Genomic DNA, 17290 nt, shown 5'->3' on the forward strand with positions numbered 1-17290 from the left:
GGAAACTGCTCACTGCTTGATAGCTGTGATAGCTGGAGTAAAGCTGTTTTTATTGGGTGATCTCAGTGGTGCCATGCTTCCCCTGTGTGTGAAGATACACCTTGATTTGTAAGAATATCTGCTGTAGCTGTGCCTTTAGCTCAAGAGGAAAGACTGCACAAGGTTCAATACACATTGATTCATTTCTTATATTTATGGTGTTTTTCTTGGAGGGGGGTGTACACAAGTTCAGTAAACATGTTATTTTTCAAGAATTCTGTGGATGATGTCATGATTATGTCAGAAAAGAATGTTCATTCCAAGAGGTTCCACAGTTCCTAGTTTGAAGATAAACTCACAGTCCCTTTGTTTCGGAGCAGCATTTGTCCCATAGCACTGACTGATCCCACAGATGGTGAATCGTTTAACCACACCTGTGGGCTTTGATTGATTAAAAAATAGTTGATCGATTAATCTTGTCTACCTGAGTGTGGTATCAGAAAATGGTGCACGAAAAACAAATCTTGAAAAATGGCAGGGGGTACCTCTGAAGACCTTGACAAAAGGGCAACTGGAAGGTGTACCCAATATTTCACAATATCTCAGAATGACAGCAGTACTACAAGTGTATCATATCATCTTAGTTGCAAGTAAACTGATTTTTCTTTTTATTCAACGTATTTCTTTCAAACACGATCTGAAATCAACAGCTAAATTCTACTTTTTCTTCAGCTAACTAAAATAAAATAGCACTCAATAAATGACAGATATCTTCAGCTAACCTAAATAAAATAGCACTCGACGTTACCTTTGTTAGTCTGAAATTTGAATGCTTACGTAATACCAAAAACTGATCAGTTAAATACAGTATTCTAGGTTGTAGTGCAGCTGGTAATTTACACTAATATATAGCTCTTTATGTATTTTACATCTTTTTTTAGACATGGCATTTGGCTGAAGGAAACGCAAACGGGCAGTACAGCTCAAAAGAAAATGTCAGATTACATCACTAAAATTGATTACTTGTAATTGTCTTTCAATGCAATTACATATCACTAGCAAACAGGTGTGATTAATCGATCGCGTAGATCAGAAGATTAATCAATCAACAGAAAATGTCAAGATTATACATACAGAAATAACTAGAAATGTTGAAAGGATGCAATGAAAAACAGAAACAATATAAAAACTGGAAACCAAATAACATAACATGAGGCTGTGTGGTCCAATGGTTAAAGAAAAGGGCTTGTTACCAGGAGGTCCCCGATTCAAATCCCCACCTCAGCCACTGACTCATTGTGTGACCCTGAGCAAGTCACTTAACCTCCTTGTACTCCGTCTTTTGGGTGAGACGTAATTGTAAGTGACTCTGCAGCTGATGCATAGTTTACACACCCTAGTCTCTGTAAGTCGCCTTGGATAAAGGCGTCTGCTAAATAAACAAATAATAAATGATACATGAGTAAGAAAACTTGTACCCCCTAAGATAGATTTTGGCTGCCAGTTGAGGTCATTCTGCAGTCGGTTTGCTAGACTAGGACTCCGGAAATGTTTTGTCAGTTAATATCATAAACAAGCAAGCTGAAAGCTTTTATTATTTCTGTCCATTCCGGTTCCTGTGCTTTTAAAACAACTCTACATTTGCTATGCATGAGGCTTATTTTTTCTTTTGACATCATTAAAATTGGAATGCACTTTTTATTTGTCCCTAATCAGGTTTCAATGCTCTTAGAAAGTGGGTTACCACACTGTAAATCAATAACACAGGACTCTACTAGCGATTATATATTTAACAGCAAAGATTTCCTGCTTTGCTTTTCCTTTATATGGTTTATGTTCAGATAGAGGACTCTGTTCACAAACATGTAGACAGTTTTGATATACGGACTGTAATTATAACCCATTTTCATTACTCAAACTTTCAGTTCATGATGCGTTTTTTAGAAAGGGTTTATTCTCGTTTTTCTTTTCCCACCACTCTTTAACCTACACAAATGTTTATAAAGCAGTCCTTCAGAAAGTTTGGTCCCATGACTGCTTCACACTCTTCACTCCCATGTACTGTACACACAACATGAAGGTGCTGAGCACAGTGGTGTAGCCAGAACTCGCATGATAGTTATCCAAGTCACATGACACACTTCTTAAGTCACATGACACACTTCCGCCCAACTGTGTGATTCAGTCAGCAGTCCTCTTAGAGTGTTAGGAATGACTTCTATTATGAACTACTTCTCTAAGAAGGCTAAAAATGCAGATGAAGACTACAACAATAGCGCATCGACTACGACTGTGGAATCAAACCCAAACGAAGGCACAGACACACAGACACGCAAATAAAGTAAAGCATTCTGACAAGATAGAGACTTTGTGGAAATAGAAATTAGATGTGTTTCTAGAAGTATACAAGTAAATGTGAATTTGTATAGTAATTCTTGTAGAAGAACATGTATATTTTAGTGGTACCTTTAGATATAGGACTATACCACTGACTGGAGGGCTGCTTCAGTATTGATTTAGACTGCTAGGGCAGGCTTCGTGATCCAGACACAGTCAGTGAAGGTCTTACCAAAGGCACAATACCCATGATATTTACTACATGAATGCAGGCATGCTGTGGAAATGTGAACATGGTGAAAGCATATTAAAAAACTCCAAGTGATCAATTCCTGCCCTGACTATTGCTACTGAAGCATGACATTTCGAACTGGATTCTCCAATATATTTACTCCAAACCATCATCCCTTATACAGATTTAGCACAATGTTTGTGCACAATATTTTGCCCATGCTTTCCCCATGGTTATACTATGCATTTACCATAGTTTACCCTGGTTTGCCGTGTTTATTAATATGCTTTACCACACCTTGCTATTCTTTACTATGCTGACCTATGCTGACCTATGCTTCACTGTGTTTTATTAACTCTGTTTTTACTGTGGTAACCTTTTGTAATGGATTAGCACAAAAACACGAATTTCAAGAATCAAAAAACAAATAAGAAACATTTCCATATGATTTCCAATCCGCTAAATTGAATGTCCCGAGTTGTTTCTTACTGGTTGTATCGGGTGCATCTTTCCTTCCTGAGAAAATAGTACTAATTATGATTTGGAGTAAAGAGCTCTGATAATCTCGCACATACTGTACAATTCCAATAAAAAAAAAATGACAATGTTTAAAAAGAGCCCTGTGACAGACAAAGAGTCTTGGTTATAAATCTCCTTCCCGACCTGTGAGGGCGCTGTGTAAAGGGAACAGTGTGCCCCGGACTGGATGGTCTGACAATTCATTCCAGGGAAAGGTCGGCTATCTATAAAGGGGGCGGAGCCACAGTACAGGCCTTAGCAGTGCTGAGCTCCATTGCACTTTCTGTTTCAGAGACAGCACTGCAATGTAAATATAATATTCATGGAAGACCAGCTAGATTTAGGATCATGAATATTTGAAGACTATAAAGGTGACAGACCCAGAGGCTGTGGTAAGGCTGAAAGATAGAAAATTTAAAGACAAACTAATTTAAAGACACTGACATCTGTCTACTTGTTTCACATAGTTTCACCTTGATTGAGCATTATAAAGCAAGGTGACATTTAAAGACCTAAACTCGTTCTCCTAAACTCCTGTTTTTTAGAACAAACTAGAAAACAACTGCTCTTGCGGAAATTTTTGCCTCTGATTGACTATGGTGACATTATTTATCTACGACCACGGTCTTAAGAAAACTGGATCCTTTGTACCATTCTGCTTTGAGGTTCAGAATCAACCTGGGTTATTCTGTTCATCATAGTGATTTCTATAGATTGGCTGGTCTGACTTCTTTATCTTTAAATTGAACCACTGGTATATAATTGTTTAGAAGGCTATCCTTGGCAAAACTTCAAATTATCTTAATACGTTGTTAATTATCTCTGCTAGTACTTATAAATTTAGATCTCAGACTATTCTAGGTTTTTCAGTTTCTAGGGTTAGTATGGAATTCGGGGAAAAAAAAAGTGTTCCAGTTCTATTGTCTTGGAATAAACTTCAGGAAGAACTGCAACTTACTGCCTTGATGCCTTTAATTAAAGGAGTACAAATTGACATCTATGTAGCTGAGACATGTCTTTGTTTTGTCCGGTGCTCCCAAATTGATTCTTGTAAATTAACTTTTGTATTTATTGTGCTCATTTGAATGTGCATGTGTTTATTTTGTATTATATGATACCTTCTTGACCAGGTCTCCCTTGAAAAAGCAATTTTATTCTCAACGGGACTTTACTAGTTAATTAAAGGTTAAATATAATATATAAACCTTGTTGCTATATTGCTCCCGCTTGGTTGCACAAGAGGACTTGCTTTCCCCATAGTGCTAGTGTTTGAGAGAACAAGGTCACATTTTCATACGGGATCACGATCTGGTCATCACGCCTATCAGCTCCTTTGTGTAAGGGCTGTGTAGTGCTACTCAGTGCAGTTCACACTGACACCATTGTGTTCTTCTTCTTCTTCTTCTTCTTCTTCTTCTTCTTCTTCTTCTTCTACTTCTTCTTCTTCTTCTTCTTCTTCTTCTTCTTCTTCTTCTTCTTCTTCTTCTTCGTCTCCTCCTCCTTCTCTATTTATTGATTTAAAATAATGCTCCACCACAACATTTATAATTTCCCATAACGTTTGTTAATGTATTTGATTCTATGGAGGGTCTCTGATTCCCTCTGATGTCTGGCTGTGGAAACGGTTAATGAGTCAGTGTGTCTCTCCCTCTCGCTCCAAGGGATCAGATTAATGTGTTTTACAGAACAGCTGCACTGACTATCATCATCACTTAATTACACAGTGCCTAATGGACCCTCATGTCACAAGTCTCCCGTTCGAGCTCTTTCAAGCTGCCCCAGAGCAATCTCAAATCCCAGTCAGTAAACATGTAATAACCCTTCCACCCCTGTAGCTTATCCCAGTGGGGCAGGGGTGTAATGGGAGCTATCTCAGCGGGATTAACAATCTACCCTAAATAGGGGGAAGGAACTCAGGTGAGTGGTTTCAGTATTACCCACCAGCCCAAACTCCAATTTATTACCATACCATGTGGTAGTTTAAAACGTGAATCTTAGAAAATACGTTATATTAAAGGTTATATTAAACCTACATGAGTGCTGTCCATGGCTTCGGTATTCGGGATGTGTTCCTGGTGTCGGGGAAGGGGTTACCCAGCTGCTCACAGACTGTGTTGAGAGGGTGGCATGCAGGCAACCACACAGACAGGTTGCTTTTTCCTTCCCAGCATGCCCCCAGCTGTATCCCAGCATGCACCCTCTGCCCAAGGCAGATGGAGTCCGGAATCCACATATCCAAGAACAGCCAGGAGGTGTAAAAACTGCTAACCTTGCAAACAGTTGCAGACGTTGCTGTCTTGTGTTTGTAATCATCATTTTCTATTATTATTATTATTATTATTATTATTATTATTATTATTATTATTATTATTATTATTATTATTATTATTATTATTATTAATGCATAGGTTTCCATCTCATAATTAGGCACTAGGGATATACAGTGCTAGAGACTGTTAAGACTGGCTCTTATTATGAAGGTGCTGGGTAATGACAGTGCTAGAGAGCTGAGAATGGAGTGTTTAGCATAGTGCTCATTACACCGTGTAACAATTTTTTTTTTTTTTTTTTTGTTCCTGGGTAGTAAGTGTTATTTCCTAATTGCTTATGCCTCAAAAGTATAGAAAATGGCTATTATTCCCCACAAACTTTGCTTTTGTGACCAGGACAGTGATATTTTGAAATTTACCTATTTCTGATGAGAAAACGGGCAAATTTGTGTCTTTTCGTTCACATAGTCAGAAAAAACAACATATGAATCCAAATTAACATGTATTTATACTAAAGTATAATACAAAAATGACTACAAAAGATTTAGAAGTGAGTAGTTTTTCGACATTTACGATTATACTGTAAATCACTTTCACGAATCAGCCCCCAAATGTAGTCTCCCATCATGTTCTCGTTATACTGTCCTTGGTAGCGGCGTTCAAAGTCCAGTATATCCTGGTGGAAGCGCTCGCCTTGCTCCTCCGAGTACGCTCCCATGTTCTCCTTGAATTTATCAAGATGAGCATCAAGGATATGGACTTTGAGGGACATCCTACAGCCCATTGTGCCGTAGTTCTTCACCAGAGTCTCATCCAGCTCCACATAGTTTTCGGCCTTGTGATTGCCCAGGAAGCCCCGAACCACTGCGACAAAGCTGTTCCAAGCCGCTTTCTCCTTACTAGTGAGCTTCTTGGGGAATTCATTGCACTCCAGGATCTTCTTTATCTGTGGTCCGACGAAGACACCGGCTTTGACCTTTGCCTCAGACATGCTTAGGGAAGAAGTCTTGAAGGTACTTGAAGGCTGCCGACTCCTTATCTAGAGCTCTGACAAATTGTTTCATAAGGCCCAATTTGATGTGGAGTGGTGGCATCAGCACCTTCCGGGGGTCCCAGCCGTACTCATCATACTTCAAGGCGTCCAGCAAGGTCTTGATGCTGTTGTAATCCTCTTTGAGGTGCACCGAGTGAGCCAGGGGAAGAGACGGGTACTTGTTACCATTATGGAGCAGCACGGCTTTGAGGCTCCTGGATGAGCTGTCAATGAAGGACAGTATAACGAAAACATGATGGGAGACTACATTTGGGGGCTGATTCGTGAAAGTGATTTACAGTATAATCGTAAATCTTGAAAAACTACTCACTTCTAAATCTTTTGTAGTCATTTTTGTATTACTTTAGTATAAATACATGTTAATTTGGATTCATATGTTGTTTTTTTCTGACTTTATGTGAACGAAAAGACACAAATTTGCCCGTTTTCTCATTGGAAATAGGTAAATTTCAAAATATTACTGTCCTGGTCACAAAAGCAAAGTTTGTGGGGAATAATAGCCATTTTCTATACTTTTGAGGCATAAGCAATTAGGAAATAACACTTACTACCCAGGAACAAAAATTGTGTTACATAGTGTTATTATTAAGGTGTTGGGTAATGACAGTTCAAAAGAGCTGAGAATGGAGTATTTTAGGCCGGGCTGTTTGACTCCTTTATTCTTTGACATTTAAGATGAATAATTTCCACCTATATTGATTCTTCGGAGTGATCAGTGCTGACAGCCTACAAGTGTGACTCCACTCAGGGTGATATTGTCCTGGGCTGTACCCGCTCCAATCAAGCTCTGCTGCTGAACTCAGCCCTCGTCCATCATTCAGCAGGACTGGAGCCTGATACAGTGCAGAAGGACTGGGCTCTGTGACAACAGCCCCCCAGAAACACTTCTCATTTAAATGCTAATGCACGGGCACGCGGCTAATTCGAAAGGGGCATTTGTTCTGTGGTTCTGTGGCAGGGGGGCAGTGCTGTCTGTGGTTTCAAACAGCAGACGCCAAGCCTCAGGAAGCGCATTGCCATACAGTTAATTGACAGGATGCCCGAAGGAAATTACATTTCCGAACCTCGAAAACACATAAAACTGTAACAGTAGTACCTGTTAATGTTAGCTTGTACTTCATTTCTGTGACACGTTTATTCAGTTTTATTGGTAGATAACCAATAGCCTTGCATGTTAACTACACATTCATATAACACTTTCAATTAGTGCCTATATAATTACACTGTAATTACATGGTAATTGCACATGTGGTTACAGAGCAAATACATCTAATGGTTACTAAGCAAATGCACAAGCGCTTGTTGAAAAGCATGCAGTTACAAAGGATGCAAGGAACTTTTTATTTTGCAGACATGTTGTTGCATTGTTACTGCATGACCAAATGTGTTTGCATTGTGTTACTGCAGAGTAACTACAGTGCAATTAGAGACAATTCATGTAAAGTGTTACTCAATTTCCAATGTAATCTAACAGAGACAATAACACTGTGTCACAGGTGGAAGACGCTATACTGAAATACTGCAAAGTCACAATCATTGACTGAAACATGATAAAGACTTCAAGTCGAAACATTTGCCAAATAATTGTATGATTGTGTTTCAAAATACTACAACCCCACCAACAAGACATTTTACACAGATTAAAAAATATATATTCTTCCCTCTTTTCCCTTGGTTCTAAGTCATGTGAATTGTCTCCAAAACAGGTATGGTTCCCCAAGGAGTGATTTGAGTCAATGTAAGTGGTTTCAGTCAAAGTGCAACAGAGATACTATCATTAGGTACCTTTATCTACAAAGGCCTGTCTTGGGGGCAGCATAATGGGATCTAGTACAACATGCACATTACAAATTAAAGTCATTTTGTAATAGCATTAATACCCTCCTCAGCAGGATCTACCTGATTGATCCTCGACATTTCAGTGTGCATTACTGAGGTGCTGAACCTCGGACCTGGGCATTACACGAACAGAAGGTTTCTAGCGGAAGAGGGGTCAGGTTACTGTGGCTTAGCTGATCAATAAACTCCCATCTACTGATATCTTACTGACAGCTGCCTGATCTCCTAAAAACAGAGTAGTATTGGGTCTGGCTTGGGGAAAGAGTGCCAAATGGGCAGCAGTGGGGAGTAGTGGTTAGGGCTCTGGACTCTTGACCAGAGGGTCGTGGGTTCAATCCCAGGTGGGCGACACTGCTGCTCTACCCTTGAGCAAGGTACTTTACCTAGATTGCTCCAGTAAAAACCCAACTGTATAAATGGGTAATTGTATGTAAAAATAATGTGTTATCTTGTAACAATTGTAAGTTGCCCTGGATAAGGGTGTCTGCTAAGAAATAAATAATAAGAGTGTGTGGGAATTCACACAGGGGTCCTTGAATGTTTTAAAATACAACCTCTGTTTAAATTAATAATACAGATCGGAGGCTGTAACAGGTTAGTGTCACGGCCCAAGCTGTAAGTGTTACTGACAGGAAAGAGACTCAGAGGCTGGAAAGCTGCAATTCAAGCGCTGTTTATTAACACAAAATATAAACAATACAGGAACAAAATAAGGGGGACCAGACATCCCAGTTTTCCATCAAAGGTCCCGGTGTCCCGACATTTTGCTCCAAATCCTTACCCAATTAGCACTCAATGACCTAATTAGAGAATGACCACATTCCCCACATGGCTGTTGGCACACTCAAATGAATTGCTAAAATATGGATTTTAATGGACCCGTCCGCCTGCTTGCCACACTTTACCTGGGGAACACTGTCTTGAATGTTCACCTGTCATCTATGAACTTTATAGACTCCTATAGCCAATCTGAGGATGGCATTGGGGCATGCAGTATCTGATAAACTGTTCTGGAGTACACTATGCTTGTGTGCGCACTGGTTTAATCATTTAAATGGAAGCAATCGTTCAGAACAGTAATTGACAGACCAGACTAGCTCACTATTAAGACTTTTCAGTTCTCTGATGAGATATGATGAACATCCCTTGTTAAGTGACTGCTGGCTGGGTCTAATGAAGTAAAAGCTTTCGAAATGGTATTTTGGGGGGGGGGGGGGGGGGGTTGCTGAAACAGCTTCAAACAGCCCCAAGTGGCAAAATAGCAGCATAACATCATTGCATCAAAGCTCTTATAAAGGGATACAGAAATAATGCAGGACTTAAAGAGAGAGAAAGAAATATGCTTTTTTGGACTAGTAGTCTGGGAGGGAGAGAGAGAGAGAGAGAGAGAGAGAGAGAGAGAGAGAGAGAGAGAGAGAGAGAGAGAGAGAGAGAGAGCGTGGGCTGTTGTAAAGGGAGGAGCACATCCTAATGCGACAGAGCTGCAGACTCACTGAATCATCACACACTCTCCAAGAAGAGGAGAGAGAGAGAGAGGGAGAGAGAGAGTGGGAGAGAGAGAGAGAGAGTCTAAAGCAGAAGCAGAATCAGATGCAGAGCTGAGCAGAGCATGGGGGGGGTTGGAGCTGCAGAACAGTAAAGAAGAAAAAGGAAAGACCCCAGCTGATCGCCCAACACCACAACCACCGGGACACTTCAAGAACCTCACTGCCGCTCTCAAGTCTGCAGCACCCAGCTGACACCACTCCCTCTCTCTGATTGCAAGGTAACAAGCTAGTGTCTCTTTAATTGGCTTCCATTAAGGTCAGGGCTCATGCTGCAATGTTTCTTATCCAGAATCTGATGCTTCCAGCGTCCCAGCTCCTGTAATTAGTGCTCGTTGGGTGTTAAATTAATTGAGGTTTGTGAAGGGATGTGCTGCTGGCACAGTGTGGGCTGAAGCCGGCCTTTTTGGTGGCAGTTTTTTGGCTGCTGTGTTATAATCGGTGGCTGTTCTGTTTCTTTTCTTTATTGTGACAGCTTTCAGTTGCTGATGAAATAGCTGGTTTACCAGCCACTCTGAGTCAGAAAGACAGAATAGTTGCAATTGGGGGCGAGCATGGCTTAAGCCTGCTCTGAAGGACCACCCTTTCTTTTTGGGGGTGAGGAAACAGTGGCCTCTGATTTTAAAACTGCCTGCCTACTGTGCCTACAAAGGTGTCACTGTGTGACGTTTGTTTTATGACGCAGATCGCTACTGTCTCCTGAGTTAAAACTACTGAATTCATCTCGCTGATCTCATCCACTGATCTCATCTCATCTCTACTGATCTCATCCAGCCTCCAGAGGTGAAAGGCAAATGCATTAACACCTGCGGTTTTCTGTACCACTAATCAGCTCCCTGGGCAGGCAGGCAGGTAGATAGGCAGGCTAGCACTGCAGGCATAATCACAGATGCACTGCAGTTTAGGATAATGTCTGGGTTTTGCAGCATACTTCACTGATAATGTAAAATACCCAGCGCAGTGGTGATGCTCATTGGTATGCTTTCTCTTGGCAATGGTCCTGTAGCTTTAAAGTACCTTGGATTATATCTCATTAATTTAATAATCGGAGTAGCCAGGTTTCTCTCTCTGTAATTAGAAAATGGAAAAGTCTGTAGCACTGCTGCTGAGCTGATGTGGTTGATTCAGAAGGTCACGGTATAAATCTCAGTCTATATAAACTTAAGACGGGGCGAGTTTTGGAGTTTCGGAGTTTCGGAGATTCGGAGATCTGAACTCCACCCCTAGAGCAGGTTTGTATTTGAGATCCAGTGAAAGCATATTCAGTCACCCTTGCCGTATGTATGTGGTGTATGCGGTGCTTCAATGCAATACCTTTCTTGGCAGTTCGCAGGGCAGAAGCACACTTTTTAGGGGGCGATGAAGAACTGATATCCCACACTATCGTTTTGCATTGGAAGCAAATGCAAAACTTTTGGTTGTCACTGTACTTGTGGGACGTCTGGACAGCAGACTGCTGATGAAACCAGAAACAGGAGAAGAAGAGCAGAAGAGGCAGGTCAGCCTCTTTGCTCGAGTGCATTCAATCCATGCTGCTGGTTCAGGGCTAAGTACACATCTCATTATGAGGAGTTGATTAAGAGAGATGAGATCTGGAGCCACAATCCTGCCAGGAATATCCCTTAAATAACCACTCGTTTTTAATTAAAGCTGTAAAGTTAAAAAAAAAATAAAAAATCCTTACTGAATACGGATTACAGAAGTCATCAGCACAAAAAATAAAACTGTCAGAACTTACATGGGACTTTGAAATCAGAGTTGGGAATTAAAATGTAATTACAGTACGTTATTATATCCTATTGAATTTAAGTATCCATTATTCATGATAATGCCAAAACTAATTCAGAAGACATATGCACCTCATATACTAACATTTTATTTTTTTAAGGCAACAGTGAGACGTATTTTGTATGCAGTACATGTGCACTTTATACTAACCAAACTCCAATGGTAAGATGTGTAGTACTACTCAAAGAATGTTTAGAATTACATTACAGTATGTTGCATATATCTATGCATACAATATATAGTATTGTAATATATGAGTTTATATGCATTCTCTAGAGTGCTTTTTACATGAGAATAATAAACTGTATACACATTTGCTATAGCCCTTAAAATTACAATGCATGAATAGCTATGCAAGTATAAGGTAATAACAGGGTAACTACCGATGGCCCACTTACATGGTCTACTACGTACTTTTGTTACCTCGTCCTTTCTTCCCCCTCCATTACCCTCTCCCCGCTCTCTTTCCCTCTTTTTCCTTCCCTTCTCACACCTTCTTCTTTCTTTACTCCTCTCCCCCTCTCCTCTCTCTGTGCTCACCCCCTGCATTCCCTCTTCCCCTCTCCTCTCAGCCCTTTCTCGGTATGTCCCTGACTGTCAACATATGGTAAGAGGTCTGGGTATTGTCGAGTTGCTGGGCTCAGCAGCTCTTGTTTTTGCTGAGATCAGGCTGGGTTGCTCCTAGCAGCTGTGTTCGGTCCTGCGCTCAGGCAACGTTATTGATTTTCACCTTCGAAAGCTGCCTACGCTCCCGTTTGGGGTCTATTAAAAATACAAATATTTTGAAAATCTAGGTAAACACATAATAGCTGCCGTGCTATCTGATAGCTATCAACTCCACAGCACGACTACTTGTTCAAATAGTCCCGTGAGATCAGAGAAGCATCATAACACAGCTGTGTTTAAAAGTACAACATGTTGACCCTAATTACCGTTCAATTTTGTAGTCCTTTTCTATACTGTAGACATATTCACAAAGATTAAAGTGACATGTTTTTTAAATACATTTTAAAGAGTTGATTTGATCGATTGAAATCAATTAAGCTTTTACACAGTCGTTCTTGACTGCTGTAGGTTTGCGAAAACTTTGTGAATAGCAACAAGCCCATATAAGTAGCGACTACAAACAGTATGAACTCTTGCAAATCTATTTTCGCTTTTCCCTTGATTAACGGAGCAAAACCAATATATTTCCAGTAATGAAACTGAAACGAAAACCTTCAATAATTAGTAAGAGCTGCAATCCAGTAAGTATGCTACACTGTTCAGATCTGCCAGGATTGGTTGGGCTGGTCAAGGTTCTGCATTGTTTCAGGAAATCTAAACTACATAGATAACCGCTCCTCAGCCCCACAGGCAACATAAAGGCATTTCACAACATTATCGATTCATTAATAGATTTGTCAAACATAAGGTTCTGTTTTGAATCTGGAGTTTACAGGGTCAGTTACTTAAATACTTTAATGAAGTATAGGCCTCAGCATTCGCACCCCATGTTGAAGATCTTCAGGTCTTTCTTTCTTGGTTTCTCTAATACAGCATTCCCAGTGCAGTACGGCTCATGGTTTGATTGTCCATAGACCACTGGAGTAAATGCAACTGCACCACAGGAAAGGTACCAGTGACAGACCATTAGCACAAGAAAGGGGACCAGTGATACCATTGCTAGTTTAAGGAGATAAACAAATGGATCTTAAACCCTTGGTTGGCATTATTTTAACAGGGAGGATTGTTAGTGCAAATCAGAGGTTAGTGTACTAAATGACTGATCGTTTTCAGCTGGCTTTTGCTTGCATGCATTTTTCCAAGCTCTCTAACACACAAACTCTCACACAAAGACACATACAAGCTCAATGAGACTCAGGACGTGCTTTCTCTGTTCGCTGCAGCCCCAGCATTCTCGGATTGGTTGGCACTTGCTGCAGCAGCAGTACCAGAAGCATGCAGCTAAAGGACCCAATTCTACTCATGCCTCTGCTCCTGCCACCACTGCCTGCAATCTGAGCTGCCTCACTTCACAACACTCAGCACTTTATTTTTCTACACAAGGAACGAGGGAGTAAAAAAAATAATTTAGAAAAACACACAGAAACACAAGCCAGCTGTCAAAGTTACTGACTTTCATTGAGAGAGTATAGCATATAGGTGGCAAGCAGTCACACTATGTGTGAATGTGTATGTATGCAGTTATGAAGACATTTGCCTGCTTGAAACACTTACCCCATATCCGCTTTGGTCACTGCATGTATAATTGTTTCCTATTCTTCAAAATTCAAATCTGTTTTTTCAAAGTCTTGGCAGGTCAATTTTTTGTACCCCACAGAGTTCAAATAAGCAGTCGAAAAATGAAATGAAATAATTGTGTCAAATGTATGATTAATTCAGTTTAAGTTATACAACATATATTTTGAGTTCACCCTCTAGGTTCACTATATGCATTGTAAAGCTGTATATTTGAAATGTGTGACCCATATTCACCTGTGTTAAACATATATGTGCTCTCTCTATGGCACAGATTTACATTATTTGCTTTAAGATGATCTACGAATATATAAATCATGACAGAGAGAGCATAAGAGGCATGTGTTAATAAAACAGGATATTCTTGTGAGAAGTAAAGATTTCAAAGAAACCATCTTGGGCAAAAGTAAGAGGTTCACAGGTTCACAATGACCAATAGTACAAACAATAAGAAGAATCATTTCCTAACGATAAGTTTTAGTTTAGCAGTTTTATTTTTGAGAAATTCAGCTTTGAAAGGTCAAAGCTGAATTTTGTATATTCCCTGACCGACCTTCGTTTTGAACTAAAAAGAGTCTCACAAACGCACACTCGCAGACACTCAAACAGCACAAAGGGAGTTTTGAAACCTTTTTTGAAGTTCTGAAGTGGTGAGCTGATCGCCTCAGGGTGACAGGCCACACTCCACGCTGATTCCGAGAGGTCAAGAGATGAAACTGATTGACCATAATAGCTCTTTAATTCAGCGGAACGGGCTGCTCTGTCCTCAATACAGGAGCTATTGTCTGACTGGGACAGCCCTGCTCTGTATCTCTTTATTAGGGGAAGCAGCCGGGGGGGGGGGTCAGCTGGAGCTTTAAGGATGGAGTGGAGGGGGTAGGGCTGTGGGATGCACATGGAAAAGAACTCAGCAATGCAGTAATTTTACAGCAGATCATGCCTTGGTGTTATAAGTGTGTTATAAGAGTGACTTTAAGAGGCAGCAGGTAAAATGCTGCTATATACTTCATTCATAGAATCCATAATTCAAACACTCAATCAATAAAATCGGAATAAATCTTACTTAAACTTCTTTTGTCCACTGATGCAGACAGAAACCTGAAACCAGTTTGGGAGATGCATGTTAAACTAGTACCATCCTCATCAGCTGAAGTGATGTATTATTATTATTATTATTATTTATTTATTAGCAGACGCCCTTATCCAGGGCGACTTACAATTGTTACAAGATATCACATTATACATTATTTCACATTATACAGATATCACATTATTTTACATACAATTACCCATTTATACAGTTGGGTTTTTACTGGAGCAATCTAGGTAAAGTACCTTGCTGAAGAGTACAACAGCAGTGTCCCCCAGTGGGGATTGAACCCACAACCCTCCGGTCAAGAGTCCAGAGCCCTAACCACTACTCCACACTGCTGCCCTATGTAGCAAATAAAGATCATTTCTTTGTTGTATTTCTGTGGATTTACCAGAATAGCCGCTACTGCAGACTTCGGTATGGCTAGGGCTGGTTTTCGGCTTCATGCAATCCATAAATCTTACATCTTCCTGTTTTCATGGCTACAGTGACATGTGAAAACGCATGTATTGATTATGTATTTATCATTTGTGTCTTTACAAGTGATCAATACCCATTGACAATCTCTCTCTTTCATTTGGGCTAACAACCCTGCTCTCGTGTTAAAACTTCATTATATCAGAGTTGTAGCAATACCCCCTGTGCAGCAGTGACTCAGGGAGGGGTTTTCAGAAGGCTATCACGGTCTAAAAGACAAAATTGCGGCAGGCTTTATTGCTTTCTTTACGTTTGGGGATGGGGTGTATAATTTCATGAAATATTAACTATATTGACTAGACCACAAGCAGACAGGAGCGGTGAATTAGCCCGGACACTGAGCAGAGGGATACCCACAGGGATCTTAGCCACTGAAACAGAAATCCCATTACTGTTCACTTCAGAGATTCTCTCTTGAAGCTGTATTACTTTACAATTACTGGAAGAAGAAAAAGAATACCTGTAATAAAACGTATACAGAGTGTACTAGATGGCAGACGGGGGGTGAGAGTGTCATTCTGTAGAAGAGATCAATGGAAATGGATATAGGGTGATTCAAGAAACAGGATAAAGAAGTAACACAGTATTTGGTGGTCTAGATTTTAGGCTTGGCTTTAGTGGTTTAACAGAGATTAAATGTGCCCATCTTCAAACAGTCCTTTGAAACTGTACTTGAAGAATTAAAGAATCTGCTAGGGAAACCGTTCGGGCGATGTCTCCACTTGGCTTTTATTATAGTTTCTTATAGCATTAGCAGAGAAGAATGGATCCTATATTTGTGTATGGGGGGGAGGGGTACAGCCAGGAAGTCATATTTGAATGGGACCCCAAAAAATCGCCCCAGGGGAAAGCGAGATCAGAGTTGAGATAAAGGACAGTATTATTGCCAGTTCTGTTTCTAGGAAGTGGACATCCTTGGTCTACAGCACAAGTGTGGATGTCGGAACTCCGTTCAATTTAGAACTGAAATGAACAAACTGCCAGTTGTCTGGTGGGACCTCAGCCATGTACAGTACCAATGAAATCGAGGAAGACTTTTCAGTAACTCTTACAAATCATGACCACCAATCCATATACATTACAAAGGAATAGTTAATTGAATGTTCTAATGCTTTAAATGAGTTGTGGTTTGTTGGGAGGAGCGAAGCTGCATTTTGGAGAGTAGCTTCTGTAACTGAGGGTAAGTGGTTCTGTACTGGGAGAATTCAGATGGGTCGTCCCATAACTGATGATCTCCAACAGAGCTCAAGACCCTCAAGGCTGAAGCCTTTCCTGTTTTTTGTTCTACTTTCTTCATTCTTTCCATTTTAAACATTTTGGGCTAGATTGGGCTCCAACTTTTTAACTCCAAATCGTCAGACGCGCTCACAGAAGATATAACGTAGATAATTTAGTGGCTTGTGGGTATTCTGTCGGTGGTTAAAGTCAATTAAGTACTATCCACAGGTACAGCGGACTATCGTTTATTTGGTCTGAGAAACAGACAAATGAAATCCATTTAACAAAAATGACACTTTAGCAAAAGAAAACAACACTACCAGTATTCAAATACTGCAGAGCAGTTTCATTGCTCAGATTGAAGGCAGATGGGATTTTTGCACGAAGCACAGGAGAGGAGCCCCTTTTCCTTTTTGGACTTGGGAATATTAAGAATGGTAATTGGAGTGATGTGGTCGGAGTGCTTCTTGGAGCTGTTTAGTTAAACGCCAGACTGCCTGCTCGTAGTAATAGACCTTTGTAAATGAATAATGAGTCTAAAGAGGTTTTTCTTTCTCTCTGTTACAGCTGACCCTGTGCGTGACTGGTTTGCATGCGGAGGAGCGGTCATCTCTTCTGATTCAGAATGGGGCGTCTGTCTAATCTGGTCGCTCTCATGTCGTTGGCACTCAACCATGCCATTGGTAAGAGCCTTGTCGC

At 40.4% G+C, this 17290-nt stretch overlaps 1 protein-coding gene across 1 annotated transcript in view; it reads left to right on the top strand.

Annotated features, from left to right (window-relative positions):
• The first annotated feature begins 9701 nt into the window (after positions 1-9701).
• Positions 9702-17290, top strand: part of LOC117426710 (contactin-2-like) — a 28975-nt gene continuing 21386 nt past the window's right edge. The window contains exons 1-2 of the mRNA XM_059004071.1: positions 9702-9995; positions 17159-17274. Of these exons, the coding sequence (XP_058860054.1) occupies positions 17217-17274 (58 nt within the window). The 5' untranslated portion in view covers positions 9702-9995; positions 17159-17216. The remainder of the gene's footprint in view (positions 9996-17158; positions 17275-17290) is intronic.

The sequence above is a fragment of the Acipenser ruthenus genome, chromosome 29 (assembly GCF_902713425.1).
Source record: "Acipenser ruthenus chromosome 29, fAciRut3.2 maternal haplotype, whole genome shotgun sequence".
In the NCBI taxonomy this organism is placed as follows: domain Eukaryota; kingdom Metazoa; phylum Chordata; class Actinopteri; order Acipenseriformes; family Acipenseridae; genus Acipenser; species Acipenser ruthenus.